At 42.8% G+C, this 27,834-nt stretch overlaps 1 protein-coding gene across 2 annotated transcripts in view; it reads right to left on the bottom strand.

Annotated features, from left to right (window-relative positions):
• LOC139536796 (Krueppel-like factor 8) overlaps positions 1–27,588 on the bottom strand; it is a 101,723-nt gene extending 74,135 nt beyond the window's left edge. Inside the window, exon 1 of one of the 2 annotated variants that reach the window (XM_071337424.1) lies at positions 27,259–27,588. In XM_071337424.1, the coding sequence (XP_071193525.1) occupies positions 27,259–27,285 (27 nt within the window). In that variant the 5' untranslated portion in view covers positions 27,286–27,588. The remainder of the gene's footprint in view (positions 1–27,258) is intronic. The other variant, XM_071337423.1, reaches the window with a different exon arrangement.
• Positions 27,589–27,834: the final 246 nt, after the last annotated feature.

The following is a 27,834-nucleotide window of genomic DNA, read 5'->3' on the forward strand; positions in this document are numbered from 1 at the left end:
CCCTTTCACCCCTGGCAAAAGGAACACCTGTGAGAATGATATTCATTGACTACAGCTCAGCGTTCAACACCACAGTGCCCTCAAAGCTCATCAATAAGCTAAGGTCCCTGGGACTAAACACCTCCCTCTGCAACTGGATCCTGGACTTCCTGACGGGCCGCCGCCAGGTGATAAGGGTAGGTAACAACATATTCGCTACGCTGATCCTCAACACGGGGGGGCCCCTCATAGGTGCGTGCTCAGTCCCCTCCTGTACACCCTCTTCACTCATGACTGCACGGCCAAGTATGACTTCAACACCATCATTAACTCCTTCTACTTCTCTGACAGAATTCAGTGTGTCAAATCGGAGGGCCTGTTGTCCGGGCCTCTGGCAGTCTATGGTGGTGCCACAGGGTTCAATTCTTGAGCCGACTCTCTTCTCTGTATACATCAATGATGTCGCGCTTGCTGCTGGTGAGTCTCTGATCCACCTCTATGCAGACGACACCATTCTGTATACTTCTGGCCCTTCTATGGACACTGTGTTAACAACCCCCCTAGACGAGCTTCAATGCCATACAACTCTCCTTCTGTGGCCTCCAACTGCTCTTAAATACAAGTAAAACTAAATGCATGCTCTTCAACCGATCGCTGCCTGCACCTGCCCGCCTGTCCAGCATCACTACTCTGGACGGTTCTGACTTAGAATTTGTGGACAACTACAAATACCTAGGTTTCTGGTTAGACTGTAAACTCTCCTTCCAGACTCACATCAAACATCTCCAATCCAAAGTTAAATCTAGAATTGGCGTCCTAATTCACAACAAAGCATCCTTCACTCATGCTGCCAAAAAAACTGACCATCCTACCTATATATATATATTACCTCAATTACCTCGACTAACCGGTGCCCCTTATATAAAGCCTCAAAGGTAATTTGCTGTTATTTGATTGCTGTTTTGTTTCATATTGTGTTGCTGTGATCATGGCACCCTTTTAAACGAGACCCTGGTCTCAATGGGTTTCCCATGAATAAATAAAAGCTTCCTCTGGCATCTCACCATACATTGCCTTCAGAAAGTACGTATTCTACATTGTTGCATTACAGCCAGAATTCAAAATGGATTTTAAAAAATGGATTAGCACCGGACGTGCTACCTGTCCCAGACCTGCTGTTTTCAACTCTCTAGAGACCGCAGGAGCGGTAGAGACATTCTTAATGATCGGCTATGAAAAGCCAACTGACATTTACTCCTGAGGTGCTGCACCCTTGACAACTACTGTGATTATTATTATTTGACCATGCTGGTCATTTATGAACATTTGAACATCTTGGCCACGTTCTGTTATAATCTCCACCCGGCACAGCCAGAAGAGGACTGGCCACCCCTCATAACCTGGTTCCTCTCTAGGTTTCTTCCTAGGTTCTGGACTGTCATGGGAGTTTTTGCTAGCCACCATGCTTCTACACCTGCATTGCTTGCTGTTTGGAGTTTTAGGCTGGGTTTCTGTACAGCACTTTGATATATCAGCTGATGTACGAAGGGCTATATAAATAAATTTGATTTGATTAAATAGATGTTTCTTCTCACCTATCTGAACACAATACCCGATAATGACAAAGTGAAAAAAATGTTTTTAGAAATATCTAATTTAAATAACTATTCACACCCTTGAGTCAATACTTTGTAGAATCACCTTTGGCTGCAAGTACAATATTTCTGGGTAGATCTCGAAGAGCTTTCCACAACTGGACTGTACAACATTTGCCCATTATTCTTTTCAGAATTCTTCAAGCAGTCAAATTGGTCGTTTACCATTGCTATACAACCATTTCCATGTCTTGCCATAGATTTTCAAGTAGATTTAAATCAAAACTTTAACTCAGCCACTCAGGAACATTTACTATCTTCTTAGTAAGCAACTTCAGTGTAGATTTGGCCTTGTGTTTTAGTGTCTTGTGGAAAGCAGACTGAACCAGGTTAACCAGATTTTGAACCAGATTTTTGCCTATGCTTAGCTCCATTCCTTTTCTTCAGTCTTGAACGATTACAAGCATACCCATAACATGATGCAGCCACCACTATGCTTGAAAATATGGAGAATGGTAGTCAGTAAATGTGTTGTATTGGATTTGCCCCAGACATAACACTTTGTATTCAGGGCAAAAAGTTAATTGCATTGTCACATTTTTTTTGCAATATTACTTTAGTGCCTTGTTGCAAACAGCATGCACGTTTTTGAATATGTTTAATCTGTAGAGGCTTCCTTCTTTTCACTCTGTCAATTAGGTTAGTATTGTGGAGTAATTACAATGTTGTATATTTGTGGTGACTGGGTGTATTGATACACCTTCCAAAATGTAATTAATAACTTCACCATGCTCAAAAGGGATATTCAATGTCTGTTTTGTTTTTTATCTACCAAAAAGGTACCCTTCTTTGCGAGGCATTAAAAAACATCCCTGGTCTTTGTGGTTGAATCAGTGTTTGAAATTCACTGCTTGACTGAGGGACCTTACAGATCCTTTTATGTGTGGGGTACAGAGATCAGGTAGTCATTCAAAATATCAATGGTAAACACTATAATTGCACATACAATGAGTCTATGAAACGTATTATGTGACTTGTTAACCAAAGTTTTACCCCTGAACTTATTTAGGCTTGCCATAACAAAGGGGTTGAATACTTATCGACTCAAGACATTTCAGCTTTTCATTTTTTTATTAATTTGTGAAAATGTCAAAAAACACAAGACCACTACATTATGGGGTATTGTGTGTAGGTCAGTGACAAAACATATATATCTAATCCATTTTAAATTCAGGCTGTAACACAACAAAATGTGGAAAAAGTCAAGGGTGAATACTTTCTGAAGGCACTGTAGATATTGAACTCAACCTGCAGGAGGTTTGTTTGTTGCGATTGAGTGGGGGGAAACAGCTGCAGCAAGGTTCTGACAGATGGCTGTGTCTTGGTGGTGACAAGGACACACCCCCACATCATGCCACACCCCCCAAGCCATCTAACATTTGGCTTCTGTCATGGCCGGCAACTTTTCTTGAGGAGGAAGACAAAAAACTAGGACAAATCAGCGGGTGTGGTTTCCCTTTAAAAAGGGTACAGGGAGTCCCTGAAAGCTCTACCCAAGCCTGGGTGCCCCTTACATAGCTCCCCTTCATCCCCCTGAAATTTGGTGCTGGAGCTGGGGTATAGGATAGGGTCTGAAACTGAGAATGAAGCTGGGTACTGAGATAACCCCTTACTCAAGCCAGAGCCTAAGACTGGGTTACTGTCCACCTCTCTCCCAGGATGAGGAGGAGCAGGAGCAGGAGCAGAACAACAAAGGAGTGGTGTTCACTGACAGGCTGGGATCAAAGGTGAACTGCTGTGGGTTATGCAACATGTTGTCACACTGACTTGTTATTGTGATTTTGTCTATCAGGAAGAAGGAGAGAATAGGGATGGAGAGATAAAGGAAAGTGGGTAAGAGACGAAAAGTCAAAGTGTGGTCTTCCTCTGTACCCTCAAAAAGGCATTTATTGACTGTGTCACACAGATACCAAATGAAAGACACAAACACTACTATTTAATTGTTTTAAGGCTTTAGCAGGCTTGGTCAAAAAATGAAGGAGTCTATGTGCACACACACACACACACACACACACACACACACACACACACACACACACACACACACACACACACACACACACACACACACACACACACACACACACACACACACACACACACACACACACACACACACACACACACACACACACACACACACACACACACACACACACACACACACACACACACACACGGGAGTGTCTCCCTCCCTGGTTGGCAATGCAGCTCACAGCAGGAGAGGAGAAGGGAGGAGAGGCTGGGTCTTATCTTACCACACCCTGCTGACGCAAGGCTGGCCACCGCTTCCGACACGCCCTAAAGAGGCACTGCACACTGTGCACAATACTCTCTTGTCCACACAGACAGAAACACACACATTGCCCACCCCACATAAACACTAACTGGGATTGGGATCCATTTGAAGAGGACATTCAATTCAAGAATTGGAGTTTGAATTCCAATCTACCTGCCTGCCTCCCAAACTCTTCCTAACTGACTCACCCGCACACTTAAAGAGAGAGAGAGAGAGTGTGAAAAAGAAAGAGAGGAGAGACCGAGAGAGGCAGAGTGAGAGAAAGAAATGGCAAACAGTTCTCAGAACTATAAAATAGCTTGTTCCCTGGTAGCAATGTTTATCTAGGAGGGGGGGGGGGGGGGTTCTCTCTCAACAACCAGAAGACAGTCACACAGCTGTATCTGAAAATGGCATCCTATTCCCTATGTAGTGCCCATAGAGTCCTGGTTGAAAGTAGTGAACTATATAGGGAATAGAGTACCCTTTGGGATGCACTTGATGGCTGATTGACACCATATTAGACACAGGAAGGAAGGAGTTTGGCCTAATGACTGCTACTTCTCCAAAAGACAGCTCATCTGTACTGCACACTGAAGAAGGCAGGCCAGGGTCACTATTCAACATGTATCTATTCTATTATTATAGGATTTATCAATGCTTGAAAACATATTTATTAGGCCCTTCTTTTTGATCTACAGTGATATACAGCGCATTCAGAAAGTATTCAGACCCATTCACTTTTTACACATTTTGTTACGTTACAGCCTTGATCCTTAATCTTCTTTTTTAAATTCTCATCAATCTACACACAATACATCATAGTGAAAATGCAAAAACAGGTTTGTAGACATTTTTACAAATGTACATAAAAAAAAAAAATGGAAATACCACATTTACATTTCCTTGCAAAAGTATTCATCCCCATTGTCATTTTTCCTATTTTGTTGCATTACAACCTGTAATTTAAATAGATTTTTATTTGGATTTCATGTAATGGACATACACAAGTCAAAATTGGTGAAGTGAAAAAAGAAAAGGGGCATATGTATTCACCCCCTTTGCTATGAAGCCCCTAAATAAGATGGTGCAATCAATTACCTTCAGGAGTCACATAATAAGTTAAATAAAGTCCACATGTGTGCAATCTAAGTGTCACATGATCTCAGTATATATACACACACCTGTTCTGACAGGCCCCAGAGTCTGCAACACCACTAAGCAAGGGGCACCACCAAGCAAGTGGCACCATGAAGACCAAGGAGCTCTCCTAAACAGGTCAGGGATAAAGTTGTGGAGAAGTACAGATCAGGGTTGGGTTATAAAAAAATATCCGAAACTTTTAACATCCCACGGAGCACCATTAAATCCATTATTAAAAAAATGGAAAGAATATGGCACCACAACAAACCTGCCAAGAGAGGGCCGCACACCAAAACTCATAGACAAAGGCAAGGAGGGAATTAATAAGAGGCAACAAAGAGACCAAAGATAAAACTGAAGGAGCTGCAAAGCTCCACAGCGGAGATTGGCGTATCTGTCCATGGGACCACTTTAAGCCGTACACTCCACAGAGCTGGGCTTTAAGGAAGAGTGGTCAGAAAAAAGCCATTGCTTAAAGAAAATAATAAGCAAACACGTTTTGTGTTCGCCAAAAGGCATGTGGGAAACTCCCCAAACATATGGAAGAAGGTACTCTGCTCAGATGAGACTAAAATGTAGCTTTTTGGCCATTAAGGAAAACGTTATGTCTGGCACAAACCCAACACCTCTCATCACCCCGAGAACACCCTCCCCACAGTGAAGCATGGTGGTGGCAGCATCATGCTGTGGGGATGTTTTTCCATCGGCAGGGACTGGGAAACTGGTTAGAATTGAAGAAATGAAGGATGGCGCTAAATACAGGGAAATTCTTGAGGGAAACCTGTTTGTGTCTTCCAGAGATTTGAGACTGGGACGGAGATTCACCTCCAGCAGGACAATGGCCCTAAGCATACTGCTAAAAAAACATTTGAGTGGTTTAAGGGGAAATATTTAAATGGCTTGGAACGGCCTAGTCAAAGCCCAGACCTCAATCCAATTGAGAATCTGTGGTATGACTTAAAGATTGCTGTACACCAGCGGAACCCATCCAACTTGAAGGAGCTCGAGCAGTTTTGCCTTGAAGAATGGGCAAAATCCCAGTGGCTAGATGTGCCAAGTTTATAGAGACATACGCCAAGAGACTTGCGGCTGTAATTGCTGCAAAAGGTGGCTCTACAAAGTATTGACTTTGGGGGGGTGAATAGTTATGCATGCTCAAGTTCTGTTTTTTTTGTCTTATTTCTTTTTTGTTTCACACAAAAAATATTTTGCATCTTCAAAGTGGTAGGCATGTTGTGTAAATCCAATGATACAACCCCCCCCCCCCCAAAATCAATTTTAATTCCAGGTTCTAAGGCAACAAAATAGGAAAAATGCCAAGGGGGGCGAATAATTTCGCAAGCCACCGTACATAAGTATTCAGACCCTTTACTCCTTTGGCAGCAATTACAACCTTGAGTCTTCCTGGGTATGACGCTACAAGCTTGGCACACCTGTATATGGGGAGTTTCTCCCATTCTTCTCCTCTCAAGCTCTGTCAGGTTGAATGGGGAGCGTCACTGCACATGTATTTTCAGGTCTCTCCAGAGATGTTCAATCGGGTTAAAGTCCGGGCTCTGGCTGGGCCACTCAGGGACATTGAGACTTGTCCCGAAGCCACTCCTGTGTTGTCTTGGCTGTGTGCTTAGTGTCGTTGTCCTTTTGGAAGGTGGACCTTCGCTCCAATCTGAGGTCCTGAGTGCTCTGTGGCAGGTTTCATTTCTTTTCTAAAACATATTATAATGAATAAGCTGACAATACACAGCTAACTCCTGCTAGCTAACTAACAACAACATGCTTCGTGATCAAGTAACGTTAGCATATAAAAAAAATGAACGTTAATCATATTATAATATAAGCTACACAGCTAGGTAACGTTAGCTAGATGGCTAAACAAAACCAGTTTGAGTCCTCACATAAACGTACTGGCTGTAGCTGAATGCTGACGTTTAGCTGAACCATAGCTAGATAGGAGCGCTTAGGCTTACACTAGCTACCATATTAAAATTAGCTTGGAACTAACCAGGCTTCATTTTATCAATATCATGGAAGTCGTTATATATGAGGTAAAAGCAAATTACAACTGAAAACTTTGATCATTCCCAGGGGAGATGCTTCTTGCCTTGGACCTCCCTTAGTGCAGTCAAGCAACAACAAAAAAATCAACACTTGAGACTAAAAGTTATGGCGACAATTTCAGAATGTAATGGCTGTTGTTACTATAATTTCTGGTACAAAAATCAATAAAACAAGTCTAAAACCATAAGGAAAATGTCTGTACATTTCAGCTGTTTCAAAAGCATTGCTGTTGCAATTGTTACTGTAAAAGTGTTGGCTCAACGAGACAATTCTCTTTACACTGCCCTGCTTAGAGGGCGGCAACTGTCGGGCAAGTGTTATACGCTATCTCCGGAGGTAGCTGTCGAGACGTGACAAGTTCACAAGTTTGTATTGCAGTATACGTAGCCAAGGTTTTTTTTGCGAAAAGTCTAGTAAGTGTGAAGACCCTCTTAGAAGGAGAACAACATGTTCACTATACAGTCACAGACACACGTGTCAAATGTTCCTAACACCTCAGCTCTGAGGAATTCCACAGTAACAGATTTTTCACTTAAAATGTATGCCAAACAAAAACTATTTATTTCAAAGTTTAACAAACCAGACAACTCTTCGCACAATGACAACTTTTAACAATTTACACTGAACATTTTTACAAAAACACATTTACTGGAAAAACTGTGCACGTTTTCTAAAATCTCTTCAATATCTGATCCGAATTAAGATTCAACGATATATGCAGACAGAATGGGGTGTCAGCTATGGCATGACACATTGACTTTGAAAAAAAATCTCTTTTGGTTATTGAACTAGAGTAAATGAAGTGGATTTACACCAGGTAACGGAATTGCGGTAACGGAATTTCATCATGTGTCCCTGATCTGTACTACACAAAAAACTGTGCTGTCCAAACTTGATTCTAGATTCTCTATTATACTCTACTGTACTGGACTCTACTGTTATGTACTGTACAATTTGATAACAGAATTTGAATCACTTAATAATTCATAAACAAAATGGATATCGATAAAACACTAACTAATTGATAGGTGTATCTTTACTTAAATTCAGTTTACAGTTAATGCTGTGCACTTTCATTATCCTCCCTCATGAGGAATATCTTCAAGATATGTGGGTTTTTGGTAACATAATATCAAGGCATAAAGCAATGTTTCTTAAACATACAGAAGGCAGAGTCATTTCTCCAAAACGAAGTAAAAGTGTTGGTATTGGTTGGCAGGGTCTTAACTACAGCAGTATTGTGTTTTAAAGCATGTCTAATTCCTGTTAAGACTTTTTCTGGTAGATGTTTCATAAGACCCCTTTTCCATTTGTTTGACAAGGTATCAAAGCCTGTACTTATTCAACATTTTTGGGACGGAAAATAATTGAAAAAAATGACACATGCCTTCATTTCTCAAAAATATAGATGCTCATCTTTCATTTGACACCCAATTTGACATTCTCCTATGAACTTTACATGTTGGTGCTCTCTCACTCTCTCTCTCCCTCCATTGCCAAAGCAAGTTAAATAGATAAACAAAAGTGAAATAAACAATACAAATTCACAGTAAAAATGACTCATAAAAGTTCCAAAAGAATAAAGATGTTTCAAATGTCATGCGTTGTAACGATGTGTAAATAGTTAAGAGTACAAAAGGGAAAATAAACAAACATAAATATAGGTTGTATTTACAATGGTGTTTGTGCTTCACTGGTCGCCCTTTTCTTGTGGCAACAGGTCACAAATCTTGCTGCTGTGATTGCACACAGTTATTCCACCCAATAGACATGGGAGTTTATTGTGGGCCTGTGTAATGTGAGGGAAATGTGTCTCTCTAATATGGTCATACATTTGGCAGGAGGTTAGGACGTGCAGCTCAGTTTCCACTCCATTTTGTGGGCAGTGTGCACATAGCCGGTCTTCTCTTGAGAGTCAGGTCTGCCAACGGCGGCCTTTCTCAATAGCTAGGCTAAACTCACTGAGTCTGTACATAGTCAAAGATTTCCTTAAATTTTGAGTCAGTCATGTTGGTCAGGTATTCTGCCACTGTGTACTCTCTGTTTAGGGCCAAATAGCATTCTAGTTTGCGCAGATTTTTTTTAGTAAATTCTCTCTCTCATACACATTGACACACCCTTCCCACCCCACCTCCTCCTCCTCTCGCTTTTCAGCTTGGCAGAGCTGCAGGGGTTGCTATGGGGACAGAATTATTTTGCTGGTTAATGATTGTGGTGCGATGGTAGGGGGTCACTCCGTCACATCAGCCCTAATCTGGAAAGACATGGACAATATCCCGCCCCCCCCCCCACACACACACCTACCAGAGGCACTCAGATACAAGAGCTGTTCTCCCCTTCTCGTCTCTCCAAAACAGCCTTCATCCCCACCCTCTCCAACAGAAAAAAAAAAAACGCAGTTCCTTTTCTCCAAGCTAAACCACACAGCCAGCTAGCCAGGCAGCCCCCTCCTATCCTACTAAACCCACCCCAGACTGACTCCCTCCCTCGCAGTTCCCAGCTCCCCTCCGCCTGCAGTCTGCCTTCATCCTCTCACCCAGCCGATTGCTCCTCCTTTCCCCAAGACACACACAAAGACCCATAACACACACACACACGTTCCTCAGAATCCTCCAACTAGCGGCTCCCACTAAGTAAACCTTCCCCCGGCTGATAACATCTGCAGTGTGAGTGTGTCTCTGCTGCCACCCTTCTCTTTGAAGCAGCCCTAGTTCTAAGACGTAGGAAACATTCTGTTTCAATACACCTGAATCGTGGAACAGTGGTTCTATGTGCCAGACAGGCCCAGATGGAGCCAAACTGGGCTCTAATCTTACTGGAGTCACAAAAAGCGCTAGAGGAATAGGAGAGTTTCAGGAGAGCACTCAGGGCAAAGGAGGAGAGAGAGCGAGAGCCATATGACATTTCAAAAGTTTATATTCCTTTCTATTCCAAATGTTTCTATGAAATTTTGTGAGTTTAATGTTTACGGTTCTTTTTTTCCCTTTTTTTTCAATTTTGTTTATTATCCACTTCACTTGCGTTGGAAACGTAACATGTGTTTCCCATGCCAATAAAGCCCTTTGAATTGAAATTTAGAGAATGAGTGAATTAGAGAGAAAATGAGTGAACAAGAGGGAGACCCTCATTAAGCCACAATGAGATGTGTTCTTGCTATAACCTCACCTTACCACCTTCAAACAGGCTTCCTGTAAAATGACATACACCGTGTATTCTAGCTACACATCCATTGTCCTTATCTATGCAATCGATAACCAAAATATTATGCGAATGCTTCTGCTTTTGGTTCTGAGGTAACATCGACAGTGCATTTGGAAAGTATTCACACCCCTTCATGTGAATGTCAGAATAATAGTGAGAGAATTATTTATTTCAGCTTTTATTTCTTTCATCACATTCCCAGTGGGTCAGAAGTTTACATACACTCAATTAGTATTTGGTAGCATTGCCTTTTTAAATTGTTTAACTTGGGTCAAACCTTTCGAGTAGCCTTCCACAAGCTTCCCACAAGAAGTTGGGTGAATTTTGGCCCATTCCTCCTGACAGAGCTGGTGTAACTGAGTCAGGTTTGTAGGCCTCCTTGCTCGCACACGCTTTTTCAGTTCTGCCCACAAATTTTCTATAGGGTTGAGGTCAGGGCTTTGTGATGGCCACTCCAATACCTTGACTTTGTTGTCCTTAAGCCATTTTCCCACAACATTGAGGGTATGCTTGGGGTCATTGTCCATTTGGAAGACCGATTTGCGACCAAGCTTTAACTTCCTGACTGATGTCTTGAGATGTTGCTTCAAAATATCCACATAATTTTCCACCCTCACGATGCCATCTATTTTGTGAAGTGCACCAGTCCCTCCTGCAGCAAAGCACCCCCACAACATGATGCTGCCACCCCCATGCTTCACGGTTGGGATGGTGTTCTTCGACTTGCAAGCCTCCCCCTTTTTCCTCCAAACATAACGATGGCCAAACAGTTCTATTTTTATTTCATCAGACCAGAGGACATTTCTCCAAAAAGTACGATCTTTGTCCCCATGTGCAGTTGCAAACCATAGTCTGGGTTTTTTATGGCGGTTTTGGAGCAGTGGCTTTTTCCTTGCTGAGTGGCCTTTCAGGTTATGTCAATATAGGACTCGTTTTACTGTGGATATAGATACTTTTGTATCTGTTTCCTCCAGCATCTTCACAAGGTCCTTTGCTGTTGTACTGGGATTGATTTGCACTTTTCGCACCAAAGTACGTTCATCTCTAGGAGACAGAACGCGTCTCCTTCCTGAGCGGTATGACGGCTGCATGGTCCGTGGTGTTTATACTTGCATACTATTGTTTGTACAGATGAACGTGGTACCTTCTGGCATTTGGAAATTGCTCCGAAGGATGAACCAGACTTGTGGAGGTCTACAACTTTCTTTTCTGAGGTCTTGGCTGATTTCTTTTGATTTTCCCATGATGTCAAGCAGCCCATGATGTCAAGCAGAGGCACTGCGTTTGAAGGTAGGCCTTGAAATACATCCACAAGTACACCTCCAATTGACTCAAATGATGTCAATTAGCCTATCAGAAGCTTCTAAAGCCATGACATAATTTTCTGGAATTTTCCAAGCTGTTTAAAGGCACAGTCAACTTAGTGTATGTAAACTTCTGACCCACTGGAATTGTGATACAGTGAAATAATCTGTCTGTAAACAATAGTTGGAAAAAGACTTGTGTCATGCACAAAGTAGATGTCCTAACTGACTTGCCAAAACTATAGTTTGTTAACAAGAAATTTGTGGAGTGGTTGAAAAACAAGTTTTAATGACTACAACCTAAGTGTATGTAAACTCAGACTCTTTGCTATAAGAATCTAAATTGAGCTCAGGTGCATCCTGTTTCCATTGATCATCCTTGAGACGGTTCTACAACTTGATTCGAGTCCACCTGTTGTAAATTCAATTGATTTGACATGATTTGGAAAGGCGCACACCTGTCTATATAAGGTCCCACAGTTGACCGTGCCTGTCAGAGCAAAAACCAAGCCATGAGGTCGAAGGAATTGTCCGTAGGCACAGATCTGGGGAAGCATTGAAAGTCCCCAAGAACACAGTGGCCTCCACCATTCTTAAATGGAAGAAGTGTGGAACCACCAAGACTCTTCCTTGAGCTGGCCGCCCGGCCAAACTGAGAAATCGGGAGAGAAGGGCCTTGGTCAGGGAGGTGACCAAGAACTCGATGGTCACTCTGACAGAGCTCTTTGTGGAGAAGGACAACCATTTCTGCAGCACTCCTCCAATCTGGCATTTATGGTATAGTGGCCAGATGGAAGCCACTAAAAGGCACATGACAGCCCGCTTGGAGTTTGCCAAAAGGCAGCTAAAGGACTCTCAGACCATGAAAAACAAGATTTTCAGGTCTGATGAAACCAAGACTGAACTCTTTGGCCTGAATGCCAAGTGTCACTTCTGGAGGAAACGTGGCACCATTTCTATGGTGAAGCATGGTGGTGGCAGCATCATGCTGTAGGGATGCTTTTCAGCAGCAGGGACTGGGAGACTAGTCAGGATCGAAGGAAAGATGAACTGAGCAAAGTACAGAGAGATCCTTGATGAAAACTTGCTCCAGAGCGCTCAGGATCTTAGACTGGGGCGAAAGTTCACCTTCCAACAGGACAACGCCCCTAAGCACACAGCCAAGACAACGCAGTCTTTGAATGTCTTTGATTTGCCCAGCCAGAACCCGGACTTGAACCCGATCTAACATCTCTGAAGAGACCTGAAAATAGCTGTGCAGCGACGCTCGCCATCCAACCTGACAGAGCTTGAGAGGATCTGCAGAAAAGAATGGGAGAAACTCCCCAAATACAGGTGTGCCAAGCTTGTAGCGTCATACCCAAGCAGACTCGAGGCTGTAATCGCTTCCAAAGGTGCTTCAACAAAGTACTGAGTAAAGGGTCTGAATACTTATGTAAATATGATATGAACCTGTCTTTGGGGTATTGTGTGTAGATTGATGAGGGGGGGAAAAAACTATAATACATTTTAGAATAAGGCTGTAACATAACAAAATGTGGACAAAGTCAAGGGGTCTGAACAGTTTCCGAATGCACTGTAGATGATGAGTAGGATGAGGTGAGGGAGGATGGATGAGGGATGCATGCACTCCAAATGGCACCCTACTAGGGTGTGCTTTGGTGTGTACAAGCACCTTTTCCCCCACTCCTAACAAATGCATTCTGTCATTACTAAATGTGGAACGTGATAGGTATTTTAACATGGCTCTTTTTTTTTTTTACACACAAATAAACATTTGATTAATTAAATATCAAATCAGTCATCTTCCTCAAATGAAGGGGATAACTCCTGAGTGGAGTTAGCCTGCCCTGGAGCAGGTTAGTTCTGACTGCAGGATAGTGGAGTTATCCCTGAGTTAGCCTGCCCTGGAGCAGGTTAGTTCTGAATGCAGGATAGTGGAATTATCCGAGTTAGCCTGCCCTGGAGCAGGTTAATTCTGAATGCAGGATAGTAGAGTTAGTCTGCCCTGGAGCAGGTTAGTTCTGAATGCAGGATAGTGGAGTTAGCCTGCCCTGGAGCAGGTTAGTTCTCAATGCAGGATAGTGGAGTTAGCCTACCCGGAGCACGTTAGTTCTGAAGGATTGGCGAGCCACTTTTGTAGTACCGGTCATAGTATAGTATAGGGAGCAGGTCAAAAGTAGTGCATTAAAGGTAATAGGGGGAAATTTGGGACGCATACCCTGGTCGTAGAACCCTTTAGTGTTTTATCACTGAGTGTTAGTCCACCATAAAAAGACAGGTGTAGCTCACTCTCTCTATCCTTATCAGACATGAGAATCCACCAACCCCACTCTTCACACACACATCAGTCTGTGTGTGTGCATGCTAGCGTGTGTACCCCTGACAGAAATGACACCATTACATTCCCTGTTCCCTCTCTCTTTCCCGCCCTTCCTCTGTCCCCCTCTCTTTTCCGTCCTTTATTCTGCGGCTCCCGCCACCTCACACTGCATAGAGTCCAGAATGAACCTTCTCTGAGAGGAGCTGCTTCAGCTGAAACCAGCGTCAGTCAGCAGGTTGACACGCATATGAACTGAGTCCTGGCACTCCTGGAAGAAAAGGTAGAAGTGAGAGAATACCCGTGTCTCGTCTTCACGCCTTCACAGAGAGACAGAGGATGCATTCCAAATGGTAACCTATTCCCCATGTGACAAATACAATTTGATTTGTGGTGCACTACTTTCGACCAGGGCCCAGGTCAAAAGTTGTGCACCATAGAGGGAAAAGGGTGCCATTTGGGATGTAGCCAATGAGACAGAGTACTGGAGTATGCATTCCTAGCATGGTGGCTGCAGGGTTAGGGTATAGCAGCTAGCTGATCCTTGTTATAGCAGGCGAGAGTGTTGGGGAGTTATTCTCCAGCCAGAACTCCTCTCCATGTTGGGCAGGGGGAGGCTGGTTGAGGGAGGGGCAGAAATAAGAGCGAGAAGGGTAGTGTGCCTGTTGTCTCTGACAGCACCTCTGCTTGACTGCTTCTCCTCACAGTCAGCCTCGTCCCTATAACCCTGCCCCCATCAGTGTTTTTCCTAGGTGCCTAAACAGCCGATAAGAGTCATTGTCGGCCGGCTACTTTCCCCAATTCAGGCTCCCCCCCCCCCCATTTAAAAGTTTCAATTCGCTAGTCAGAAAAGTCTGTATAGCCTTCTCCCGCTCGAATGAACGATATGCATCTTCTAGTGATCTATTGATAGGACAGGCGCCTGTCAGTCACAAAGCCAGCTATGACATGGAAACACTGCTGGTTTGTCAGTCTACAGTCTGTCCCGCCTCTCGGTACCGGTGTTATTTTGTGCAGTGTGGTTGGTTGCAGTCAAATTTATTTTCACGAAAGAGGGAGAGAGCATGATGCTTCTTCATCGTATCCTGTAAGTGAATGTACACGTACCGACGAGACAGTCTATAGGGAGGAGGTTCATAGACCTGGCCGTGTGGTGCCTGAATAACAACCTATCCCTCAATATAGCCAAGAATAAGGAGATGATTGTGGACTACAGGAAAACGAGGACCGACCACGCCCCCATTCTCATCGACGGCGCTGTAGTGGAGCAGGTTGAGAGCTTCAAGTTCCTCGGTGTCCACATCAACAACAAACTAGAATGGTCCAAACACACCAAGACAGTCGTGAAGAGGGCACGACAAAGCCTATTCCGCCCCAGGAAACAAAAAAAAATTGGCATGGGTCCTCAGATCCTCAAAAGGTTCTACAGCTGCAACATCGAGAGCATCCAGACTGGTTGCATCACTGCCTGGTACGGCAATTGCTCGGCCTCTGACCGCAAGGCACTAGAGGGTAGTGCGTATGGCCCAGTACATCACTGGGGCCAAGCTTCCTGCCATCCAGGACCTTTATAGCAGGCGGTGTCAGAGGAAGGCCCTAAAAATTGTCAAAGACCCCAGGCACCCCAGTCATAGACTGTTCTCTCTACTACAGCATGGCAAGCGGTACCGGAGTGCCAAGTCTAGAACAAAAAGGCTTCTCAACAGTTTTTACCCCCAAGCCATAAGGCTCCTGAACAGGTAATCAAATGGCTACCCGGACTATTTGCATTGTGTGCCCCCCCAACCCCTCTTTTTACGCTGCTGCTACTCTCTGTTTATCATATATGCATAGTCACTTTAACTATACATTCATGTACATACTACCTCAAATAAACTTTTGATTTGACCATGTAAGTGGTGACGATGAGTTTATTTGGCTTAATTGTTTTGTGGCACACTCATACATTTTATTTTATGCGTTTCAACTTTCATATTGCCTGCCACAGAGTCGGGCGGCATAGGCTATTCACTGTGCCTTGACTGGACGACCGAACAGCAAGTGTTGAATAGTTTATAAAAGCTGTTGAACTGACTGGATAAAGTCAATCTCCTACATCCCTTTGCCATTCAGAAATCATACAACGTAGTTATACAGTACGCCCATGGTTTCGCACGGGGACAAGTAAACCAAGATCTCGTCGTTTGCATTTTCTTATGCCGAGACTTGCCAGTGAACGCTAAAGTGACTCAATCAGTGATGAGTTGTTCGGGAACGAACGGCTCCTTTTTGAACGGATCAGGAACCGAATTGCATTGGTGAAAGAGCTGTTCATTTGGCTACCTAATTTGCATACTGGCAGGCTACTCCTGCTTTTTGGTGATTATCTGCAGATAAATGAGGAAAACATTTGATGAAGATGTTGAATCCTCACTGCAGGAACAATAGAGAGCCTCATTCTAGTCCAAAATGTGGGGGGGGGGGCTCCCGATTAAGAAATCATAGGCCCAGTTTTTACCTTTGTTTTTTTTTTATTCTGACTCACCTTTTGATGAGGATGTAAGCTACTCATGGTGACGGCAGATGCGCTACTTTGAAAAACAGTGCTGCTGTTTGCGAAACATTTTGAAAACATTGTTTCAATTGATTTCCAAACTGTACGTTTTTCCCACAATTGTATTTTGAAACTTGCAAAATGACACTTGCAACCAACCATAGAAATATAACCTATAGATGGCACTTCACATTCAAGACAGGACTGGCATCCATTGCTAGTGTACCCATGAGTTCAACAATCAAATTGACAGGGTAAGAGGTTCCAATACCCTTCTACGGACTATATATTAATGGCCACAATGCAAAAAGCTGTATATTTGATCCGCATGCTGCCCAAACTGCAGCCTTCCTGACTGTAGGCATACCGGTAACTGCCAAAATAAATAAACACATACAGTGTTTATGCACAGTGTGCATAAATTGATCACCACATTTAATCTGATCTTCATCTAAGTCACAACAATAGACAAACATAGTGTGCTTCAACTAATAACACACACATTATTGTATTTTTCTTGTCTATATTGAATACATCATTTAAACATTGAAGGTGTAGGTTGGAAAAAGTATGTGAACCCCTAGGCTAATGACCTAATGACCTGAATTCTCCAAAAGCTAACTGGAGTCCAATCAATGAGACGAGACTGTTGGTTAGAGCTGCCTTGCCCCCCAAAAAATATTATAGCTTTTTTTTTTAACTTAAATTTGAGTTTGCTATTCGCAAGAAGGATTGCCTGATGTGAACCTCGAAAAGAGATCTCAGAAGACCTAAGATTAAGAATTGCTGACTTGCATAAAGCTGGAAAGGGTTAAAAAAAGTATCTCTAAAAGCCTTGATGTTCATCAGCCCACTGTAAGAAAATTGTCTATAAATGGAGAAAGTTCAGCACTGTTGCTACTCTCCCTAGGAGTGGCCGTCCTGCAAAGATGACTGCAAGAGCACAGCATAGAACGCTCAATGAGATTAAGAAGAATCCTAGAGTGTCAGCTAAAGACTTACAGAAATCTCTGGAACATGCTAACATCTCTGTTGACGAGTCTGCGATACGTAAAACACTGAACAAGAATGGTGTTCATTGGAGGACACCACGGAAGAAACAACTGCGGTCCAAAAAAAATTCCAAAGGATTCACATACTTTTTCTTGCCACTGTATACAAAGTAAATGTTATGGTGCAGGGTGCATTTTCCTGGCATGGTTTAGGTCCACATGTAAAATCTATGCCAAGGCGCATTCAAGCTGTTCTGGAAGCTGGTGGTGGCCCAACACCCTTTTAAGATAATTGATGTTGGGGTTTCCTTTATTTTGGCAGATATATGGTGATTGGCATCTAAACTTTCATAGTATTACCACGACGACCGGCAAAACAGTTCGTCTTTCAATCACCCACGTGGGTATAACCAATGAGGAGATGGCACGTGGGTACCTGCTTCTATAAACCAATGAGGAGATGGGAGAGGCAGGACTGTGTCAGAAATAGAAAGGAGCTCTATTTTAGCCCTTGGCATCGCAGACGCTCATTGGCGCGCGCGAGCAGTGTGGGTGCAATAATTGAATAACTGGATTTCTAAATTTATTTTGCGACGCTCGCGCACGCGACGTGTCCGGTCTGGCCAGCATGTAAGACGTTGGGGTGGGGGATGGGTGCTAAGCTGATATACCACATAGAATTGTTCCGAGAGCCAATCCGTAACCCGCCATATAAAAATAACTTTATTAGCATTATAATTAGGCTATTATTACTATTCCCCTTCCCTGCATTAATTAATTTGTCTGTATGTCTATTCGATATTTGGATAAAAGGAAACTATGCTACGAATTAAGAAAAATAATTTTATTTTCACAATGCGTTGAGTCACTCAAATTGCTTTGAGAAAAAGAGCCTTCTAATTAGCCTTCTTACCTAATAAAAGCCTATAGCCAAAATAACAAAACAATACATATACATTCAATATTGTTAAAATAATCAAATAGTTTAGAATTAATTAACTTGAATAAACCATTCCCAATATACCGTGCGCATTCGGAAGTATTCAGACCCCTTGACCTTTTCCACATTTTGTTACGTTACAGCTAGGGATGCACGATATATAGTCAACAAGTCGAGCAGTCATTTGAAAAGAGTAAGAACATTTCAGCGAGACAACTCAAAGGTGAAATCCATTAACGCCAAGATAATGGAATTAATTTCCCTTGACAATCAACCGTTCTCTGTCATGGGAGACGTTGGCTTTCGGCAACTGGTCGAGCACCGGTACACGTTACCAAGTGCGCTATTTTTCACATGTTGCCCTACCGGAGTTACACAGTAATAGCGTCACTGCTATTAGCTTCACGACTGACATTTGGAACAGCAATATCAGCCCCATGAGCATGCTGAGTCTGACAGCACAGTGGGTCGTCAAGAATTTCGTACTGAGGAAAGTCGTATTGCATGCTCATGAATATGCTGGTTGTCATACCGCTGCTGCCATTTCAATGGCATTTGAAAACATGTTTGAAACATGAACACACTAGCAAGCTCAATTCGAACAACTGACTCGAGAAATAAGCTCATCAACTGCGCCTGCAGCAGACGTGAAACCCTCTGTCATGGCATTGAAACACCTGCTCAACAAAACTGGCGACACAGGCTGTGAACAATGCTCGATGCTATGTACAAGGACCGCTACTTCGATGCAGACAAGAAACAGGGTTTACGTGAAATGTTACATACACAGCTGGACAAGATGGAAACGGACACAGTGACAGTGCGCACCGAGGAAGAGGCCACTGACAGACAGAGCTGAAACTTCACTGCTTGACATGTATGATGAAATTCTGGTTGAGAATGAAACGATTGAACAACGAAACAGCACAGAAAGTAAGTGAAAGAAATAGGTTTTGATTGTTTTACTGGTAATGGGGACATACGTAAATGCCAACAAAATTTAGTCAGTGTGGTGTGTGTGTGTGTGTAACCTTTATAAACCTAGGCAAGTCAGTTATGAACAAATTCTTATTTACAATGATGGCCTAACCCGGCCAAACCCAGACGATGCTGGGCCAATTGCGCGCCGCCCTATGGGACTCCCATCACGGCCGGATGTAATACAGCCTGGATTTGAACCAGGGACTGTAGTGACACCTCTTGCACTGAGATGCAGTGTCTTAGACCGCTGCGTGCATGTGTGTGTTTTAACTATTTAACTGTACTAGAATGCTTAAAAGGCCACTAAAAGTTTAAATGTAGTTAGGCAAATGACAGCCGCTTGGAGTTTGCCAAAAGGCACCTAAAGACTCTCAGACCATGAGAAACAACAAATAATGTCCAATCAATTGCATTTACCACAAGTGGACTCCAATCAAGTTGTAGAATCATCATGGATGATCAATGGAAACAGGATGCATCTGAGCTCATAGCAAAGGGTCTGAATACTTATGTAAATAAGGTATTTCTGTTTTTGTTTTTTGCTAAACTTTCGAAAAACCTGTTTTCACTTTGTCATTATCAGGTATTGTGTTTAGATTGATGAGGGGAAAAATGTATTTAATCAATTTCAGATTAAGGCTGTAACGTAAAACAAAATGTGGAAAATTACAGTTATGACGATTATTTTATGTTCATAAAGGTCTTCAGCCATAACTGTCCATTACACAGTTAGGCCTATACTGTAATTGTGCCTGCCCTAGTGACACGCTTGACACCCCCCTTACCATCGCCCCACCTCTCCTGTCCTCCAAAACTAATACCCTTATGACACCACCCCAACCCTACCACTGCTGTCCTTCCAAACTAATACCCTTATGACACCACCTCAACCCTACCACTCCTGTCCTTCCAAACGAATTCCCTTATGGCTGGGGGCAGTATTGAGTAGCTTGGATGAATAAGGTGCCCAGAGTAAACTGCCTGCTACTCAGTCCCAGAAGCTATGGTATGCATATTACTAGTATATTTGGATAGAAAACACTCTGAAGTTTCTAAAACTGTTTGAATGATGTCTGTGAGTATAACAGAACTCATATGGCAGGCAAAAACCTGAGAAAGAATCCAACCAGGAAGTGGGAAATCTGAGGTTTGTAGTTTTTCAACTCATCGCCTATCGAATATACAGTGGGATATTGGTCATATTGCACTTACTAAGGCTTCCACTAGATGTCAACAGTCTTTAGAACCTTGTTTGATGCTTCTACTGTGAAGGAGGGGGGAATGAGGGCTCTTTGAGTCAGGGGTCTGGCAGAGTGCCATGAGCTAAGCACGCTCGTTCACGTGAGAGTTAGCTTGCGTTCCATTGCATTTCTGAAGACAAAGGAATTCTTCGGTTGAAACATTATTGAAGATTTATGATAAAAACATCCTAAAGATTGATTCTATACATCGTTTGACATGTTTCTACGGACTGTAACGGAACTTTTGGACTTTGTCTGCTCGCGCCTCATGAATTTGGATTACTGGGCTAAACGTGCGAACAAAAAGGAAGTATTTGGACATAAATGACGTACTTTATCGAACAAATCAAACATTTATCGTGGAACTGGGATTCCTGGGAGTGCATTCTGATGAAGATCATCAAAGGTAAGTGAATATTTATAATGCTATTTCTGGCTTCTGTTGACTCCACAACATGGCGGATATCTGTATGGCTTGGTTTTGTGTCTGAGCGCTGTACTCAGATTATTGCATGGTTTGCTTTTTCTGTAAAGTTTTTTTGAAATCTGACACAGCGGTTGCATTAAGGAGAAGTAAATCTTTAATTCCATTTTCATCAACATTTATGATGACTATTTCTGTAAATTGATGTGGCTCTCTGCAAAATCACCGGATGTTTTGGAAGCAAAACATTACTGAACGTAATACGCCAATGTAAACTGAGATGTTTAGATATAAATATGCACTTTATCGAACATACATATATTGTGTAACATGAAGTCCTATGATTGTCATCTGATGAAGATCATCAAAGGTTAGGGATTAATTTTATCTCTATTTCTGCTTTTTGTGACTCCTCTCTTTGGCTGGAAAAATGGCTGTGTTTTTCTGTGAGTAGGTGCAGACCTAACATAATCGTTTGGTGTGCTTTCGTCGTAAAGCCTTTTTGAAATCGGACACTGTGGTGGGATTAACAACAAGTTTATCTTTAAAATGGTGTAAAATACTTGTATGGTTGAGGAATTTTAATTATGAGATTTGTTGTTTTGAATTCGGCGCCCTGCACTTTCACTGGCTGTTGTCATATTGATCCCGTTAACGTGATCTTAGCCGATATCAGCCATAAGAGGTTAACCTATCCACCCCAACCCCACTCAACTGTCCTTCCCTTCCTTCCAAACTAATACCCCTGTGACTGTGACACCATCCACCCTGTCTCCCCACCCAGCTCATACCCCCGTGACTGGCTGCCCCACAAAGTCAGCTAATGCCCCCAGTCTGCCAAATCAGGGTCACCTCACCTCTCTTTACCCCCTGTTGTGACACTCTCACCAATGAATCCCCTCTCCCTCAAATATCATGCACCACATGCTACAACCCTGTAATAGTACAGGGCCACTTCTGTCTCAAACAAGCTGAACCCAGAAAGGGGCCAATGCTCCTAGCCTGGGTGCCAGTCTGTTTCTGCCTTAGTCAACTTGTCAACGTTTTATTTAGAAATGTGACAATTTGGCATGCTTGAATGCAAAACGGTCAGGTTCAGGCCTAGGTTTGTATTTGTATTTATTATGGAGCACCATTAGCTGCTTCCAAAGCAGCAGCTATTCTTCCTGGGGTCCAGCAAAATTAAGGCAGTTTATACAATTATAAAAACATTACAATACATTCACAGATTTCACAACACACTGTGTGTCCTCAAGCCCCTACTCCACCACTACCGCATATCTACAGTACTACACCGTGTGTATGTATAGTGCGTATGTTATTATGTATGTTATCGTATGTGTGTATGCATGTGTCTGTGCCAATGTTTGTGTTGCATCACAGTCCCCACTATTCCATAAGGTGTTTTTTTAATCAAATTTTAATGCTTGCTTCAGTTACTTGATGTGGAATAGAGTTCCATGTAGCCATGGCTCTATGTAGCACTGTGTGCCTCCCATAGTCTGTTCTGGACTTGGGAACTGTGAAGAGACCTCGAGGCATGTCTTGTGGGGTATGCATGGGTGTCCGAGCTGTGTGCCAGTAGTTTAGACAGACAACTCGGTGCATTCAACATGTCAATACCTCTCATAAATAAAAATAGTGATGAAGTCAATCTCTCCTCCACTTTTAGCCAGGAAAGATTGACATGCATATTATTAATATTAGCTCTCTGTGTACATCCAAGGGCCAGCCGTGCTGCCCTGTTCTGAGCCAACTGCAATTTTCCTAAGTTCTTTTTTGTGGCACCTAACCACATGACTAAACAGTAGTCATGGTGCAACAAAACTAGGGCCTGTCAGACCTGCCTTGTCGATAATGTTGTTAAGAAGGCAGAGCATCGCTTTATTATGGATAGACTTCTCCCCACCTTAGCTACTGTTGTATCAATATGTTTCGACCATGACAGTTTACAATCCAGGGTTACTCCAAGCAGTTTAGTTCAACTTGCTCAACTTCCACATTATTTATTACAAGATTTAGTTGAGGTTTAGGGTTTAGTGAGTGTTTTGTTCCAAATACAATGCTTTTAGTTTTAGAAATATTTAGTGCTAACTTATTCCTTGCCACCCACTCTGAAACTAACTGCAGCTCTTTGAGTGTTGCAGTCATTTCAGTCGCTGTAGTAGCTGACATGTATAGTGTTGAGTCATCCACATACATAGACACTCTGGCTTTACATGCAACTAAGCCAGTGGCATGTCGTTAGTAAAAATTGAAAAAAGCAAAGGGCCTAAACAGCTACCCTGGGGAATTCCTGATGCTAACTGGATTATATTTTAGAGGATTCCATTAAAGAACACCCTCTGTGTCCTGTTAGACAAGTAACTCTTTATCCACATTATTGTAGGGGGTGTAAAACCATAACACATACAGTTGAAGTCGGAAGTTTACATACACCTGAGCCAAATACATTTAAACTCCATTTTCACAATTCCCGACATTTAATCCTAGTAAAAATTCCCTTTCTTAGGTCAGTTAGGATCATCACTTTATTTTAAGAATGTGAAATGTCAGAAAAACAGTAGAGAATGATTTATTTCAGCTTTTATTTCTTTCATCACATTCCCAGTGGTTCAGAAGTTTACATACACTCAATTAGTATTTGGTAGCATTGCCTTTAAATTGTTTAACTTGGTTTAACAATCGTTTAACAAATGTTTCAGGTAGCTTTCCACAAGCTTCCCACAATAAGTTGGGTGAATTTTGGCCCATTCCTCCTGACAGAGCTGCAGTAACTGAGTCAGGTTTGTAGGTCTCCTTGCTTACACACGCTTTTTCAGTTCTGCCCACACATTTTCTATGGGATTGAGGTCAGGGCTTTGTGATGGCCACTCCAAGATCTTGACTTTGTTGTCCTTAAGCCATTTTCCCACAACTTTGCTTGGGGTCATTGTCCATTTGGAAGACACATTTGCTTTAACTTCCTGACTGATGATCCCTCATGATGCCATCAATTTTGTGAAGTGCACCAGTCCCTCCTGCAGCAAAGCACCCCCACAACATGATGCTGCCGCCCTCTTGCTTCACGGTTGGGATGGTGTTCTTCGGCTTGCAAGCCTCCCCCTTTTTCCTCCAAACATAACGATGGCCAAACAGTTCTATTTTTATTTCATCAGACCAGAGGACATGTCTCCAAAAAGTACAATCTTTGTACCCATGTGCAGTTGCAAACCATAGTCTGGGTTTTTTATGGCGGTTTTGGAGCAGTGGCTTTTTCCTTGCTGAGTGGCCTTTCAGGTTATGTCAATATAGGACTCGTTTTACTGTGGATATAGATACTTTTGTATCTGTTTCCTCCAGCATCTTCACAAGGTCCTTTGCTGTTGTACTGGGATTGATTTGCACTTTTCGCACCAAAGTACGTTCATCTCTAGGAGACAGAACGCGTCTCCTTCCTGAGCGGTATGACGGCTGCATGGTCCGTGGTGTTTATACTTGCATACTATTGTTTGTACAGATGAACGTGGTACCTTCTGGCATTTGGATATTGCTCCGAAGGATGAACCAGACTTGTGGAGGTCTACAACTTTCTTTTGGTTTTCCCATGATGTCAAGCAAAGAGGCACTGAGTTTGAAGGTAGGCCTTGAAATACATCCACAGGTATACCTCCAATTGACTCAAATGATGTCAATTAGCTTATCAGAAGCTTCTAAAGCCATTACACCATTTTCTGGAATTTTCAAGCTGTTTAAAGGCACAGTCAACTTAGTCTATGTAAACTTCTGACCCACTGGAATTGTGATACAGTGAATTATAAGTGAAATAATCTGTCTGTAAACAATTGTTGGAAGAATTACTTGCGTTATGCACAAAGTAGATGTCCTAACCGACTTGCCAAAACTATAGTTTGTTAACAAGAAATGTGTGGATTGGTTGAAAAACAAGTTAATGACTCCAACCTAAGTATATGTAAACTTCCGACTTCAACTGTACGTTTTTCCAGCAGCAGACTATGATCGATAATGCCAAAAGCCTCACTGAAGTCTAACAAAACAGCCCCCACAACCATTTTATCATAAATTTCTCTCAGCCAATCAAGTAAGTGCTGTGCTTGTTGAGTGTCCTTCCCTATAAGCATGCTGAAATTCTGTTGTCAATTTGTTTACTGTGAAATAGCATTGTATCTGGTCAAACACAATTTTTTACAGAAGTTTACTAAGGGTTGGTAACAGGCTGATTGGTCGGCTACAGACACTACTGGCCTCCAAATGACTGGGCCTCTCCCTCCACAAAACTCAGTGGTCACCACCATTAGGCCTGCTGAGGCTGCTGCTGTCCTGCATAGGAATGTGTTATAGGCCCTGCGTATAGATTACACCTTCAGAGCTGGCCTAATCCATGCCATGCACACAGAGACAGAGGCGTATACAAGCCAAACTCGCACACAGAGAGAATACCCGCAGACGAGCACACACACAAAGACACACACGCACACACAAAGACGCACACTTGCACACACACATACAGGAAAAGGAGTGTGCTCTGTGTCTCTTGTGTAGCAGTGACGAGTGACGACATCCGATTCATGTTTCATTACAGCATGAAACTGTCAATCATCATAATGAGGCAACTACACAGACTACAGACATGATAAGAAATGGATTTGTGTCACACTCAGAGAAAAACAATAACTGAGGCCAAAAGTAGCGTGGAGGTATCTCAGACATAATGCATCATTTGTGTCAACATGATGATAGATCAGTAGGCCATCTGTTTAATGTATGATGCATAATGAAACCTTCATTGATATTGCGGTTGAAGGATAACGATCTTGTGAATGATGAAAAGTCTTTACACCCCAGACAAGCTTGAAGGATGGGTTCTTTCCTGTCCCTGGTTGAGCCTGAATACTTGTCTTGCACTCTGACCCTTTGCTACTGTACCTGACGGCTGTACCAAAATATGTACAGCAGGCTTCCAAATCATGTAAAGTTCTGTGCACGAGATGCGGCAGGCCGGATGCGTGTACAGTGTCGCTCGAGGCAGTAGGCCTACACCTGGCTCGTTCCCAGGGTTGGGAGATGAGTGAGTGCTACTGTCCCTTTAAGGAACTCAGACTGTGTCCTACTAGCTTATAGAGATAGATAGAGTTCTAATCTTTGTATCTGTGCCATTATGGCAGCTGTGGTGGCATGGGCAGCACCATTGAGGCCATCTCCATTTTAAAATAAGTCAATTTTCTTATTTTGTGTTTGAAAAAAGCATAAAGCTAATATTGGTCATTTACCACCACCTGCAGTGCTGGAGTCCTCAACCAAATCTTGTGTCATTCATCTATTGTGACCACTAGATGACAGTGATATAGCTTAAAGCCATAGTCAACCCAATTTGAAGAAGACAATGCTATGATCATTTGCTGATCTCTCCCAACCCATAGGAATCCCCACCCAGTTCATGATGGAAACCCTCAATGGCAATGCCCATGCTAAAAGAGGTTATATCCATCTAGAGATCTCTATCCATCTCTATGTACTAGCTGCAGTTCCTGTGTTTCCTTCCTGCCTCACTAGCTCACATAGATCACAGCGCACTTTTTAAAAAAAACTGTACCCCAAAGCTCGCACAGAGAGAGGGGATGAGAGAGACAGTTACCCGAGAAGGAATATATAGTTAACACGTTCCAGTTCCTTCCATTTGCATGCACGTTAAATTGTTAACGTTTACAGAGGAGAGAACAGTGTTTAAGAGACAGTGAGGGAGAGGCAACAGCACTGTCTGCGGTCGATTGTCGGAGCTATCGAACCTCTTTCTTTGCTGTGGAAGATGCGAGAGTTTGTGTTCTCGGAAGTAGCCTACGGCAACAGTCTCCTCCGTTGCAAAAATACTGAATCTTATGAGTCGATTCCTAGCTAAATCGAAGCTTGACACACAACTGGGAGTCGATGAATCGATTCGACTCTCCACCTCTAGTTCTCAGTAGCCTGCGTCAGTCACCTAGCTAGCTAACATGCTATTATTATCAGTACCGTTGCCTAGTAGTTGGTCAACTAGCTAGCTAACTGAATGTAACAGTCAAGCTTCTTACATATGCCTTCCCCTTTGTCAGACACTCTCCAATTGTCTTTAAATTGGCACATGTTAAACTGACAATGTAAACTCATTTAAATATCGGCCGATAGCAGTTTGCTGGACAGGGCAAAGTCAATAATGGTCAAGACAGACTTACTTTCTTGCTTCGAGTCTCCGTGTGCATCTCGGTAGCTAGGGTGCAGTGGGGGGGGGGGGGTTGATCGGGTGGGGTGAATTTGAATAATAGTAATCTTTTTGGCAGTTTTCCACCTTTTGAATCAATTTGCTATTTGGGAGAAAGTTATATTGTTTGCCTCTTCGGATATTCTTTTAGATCATATCCACGGCGTCGACTATTCCTCTTTCTTCACCAGTAAAGTCTCTCTCTCTCTCGGTGTGTTGTTGCCGTGTACAGGGTTGGGCGCTCTCTCTTCGTTTCTCCTCCGCCTCTCCCTGCTTGTGACCCCACCCTGCGTCTCCACCCCTCAACCCTGTCAATCAGAAACTGAGCAGCCAGCCACAGACCAGACCTACCCGAGCTTGCAGCAACGCCAAACTATCCCCGAAAACCACACACTAAATGTGCATGCATTTCGCCGTCATAGATCCTGTAAAGGCACACACACATCCATGTCAACCTAATGATGTAAAGTAAGTTGTAGTGGATGTCTATGAGGCAAATTGATATGTCACAGCTGAATATTGCAACTAACTTGGAACATGTATTCAATGC

Source organism: Salvelinus alpinus, chromosome 13 (genome assembly GCF_045679555.1).
Source record: "Salvelinus alpinus chromosome 13, SLU_Salpinus.1, whole genome shotgun sequence".
Taxonomy (NCBI): Eukaryota; Metazoa; Chordata; class Actinopteri; order Salmoniformes; family Salmonidae; genus Salvelinus; species Salvelinus alpinus.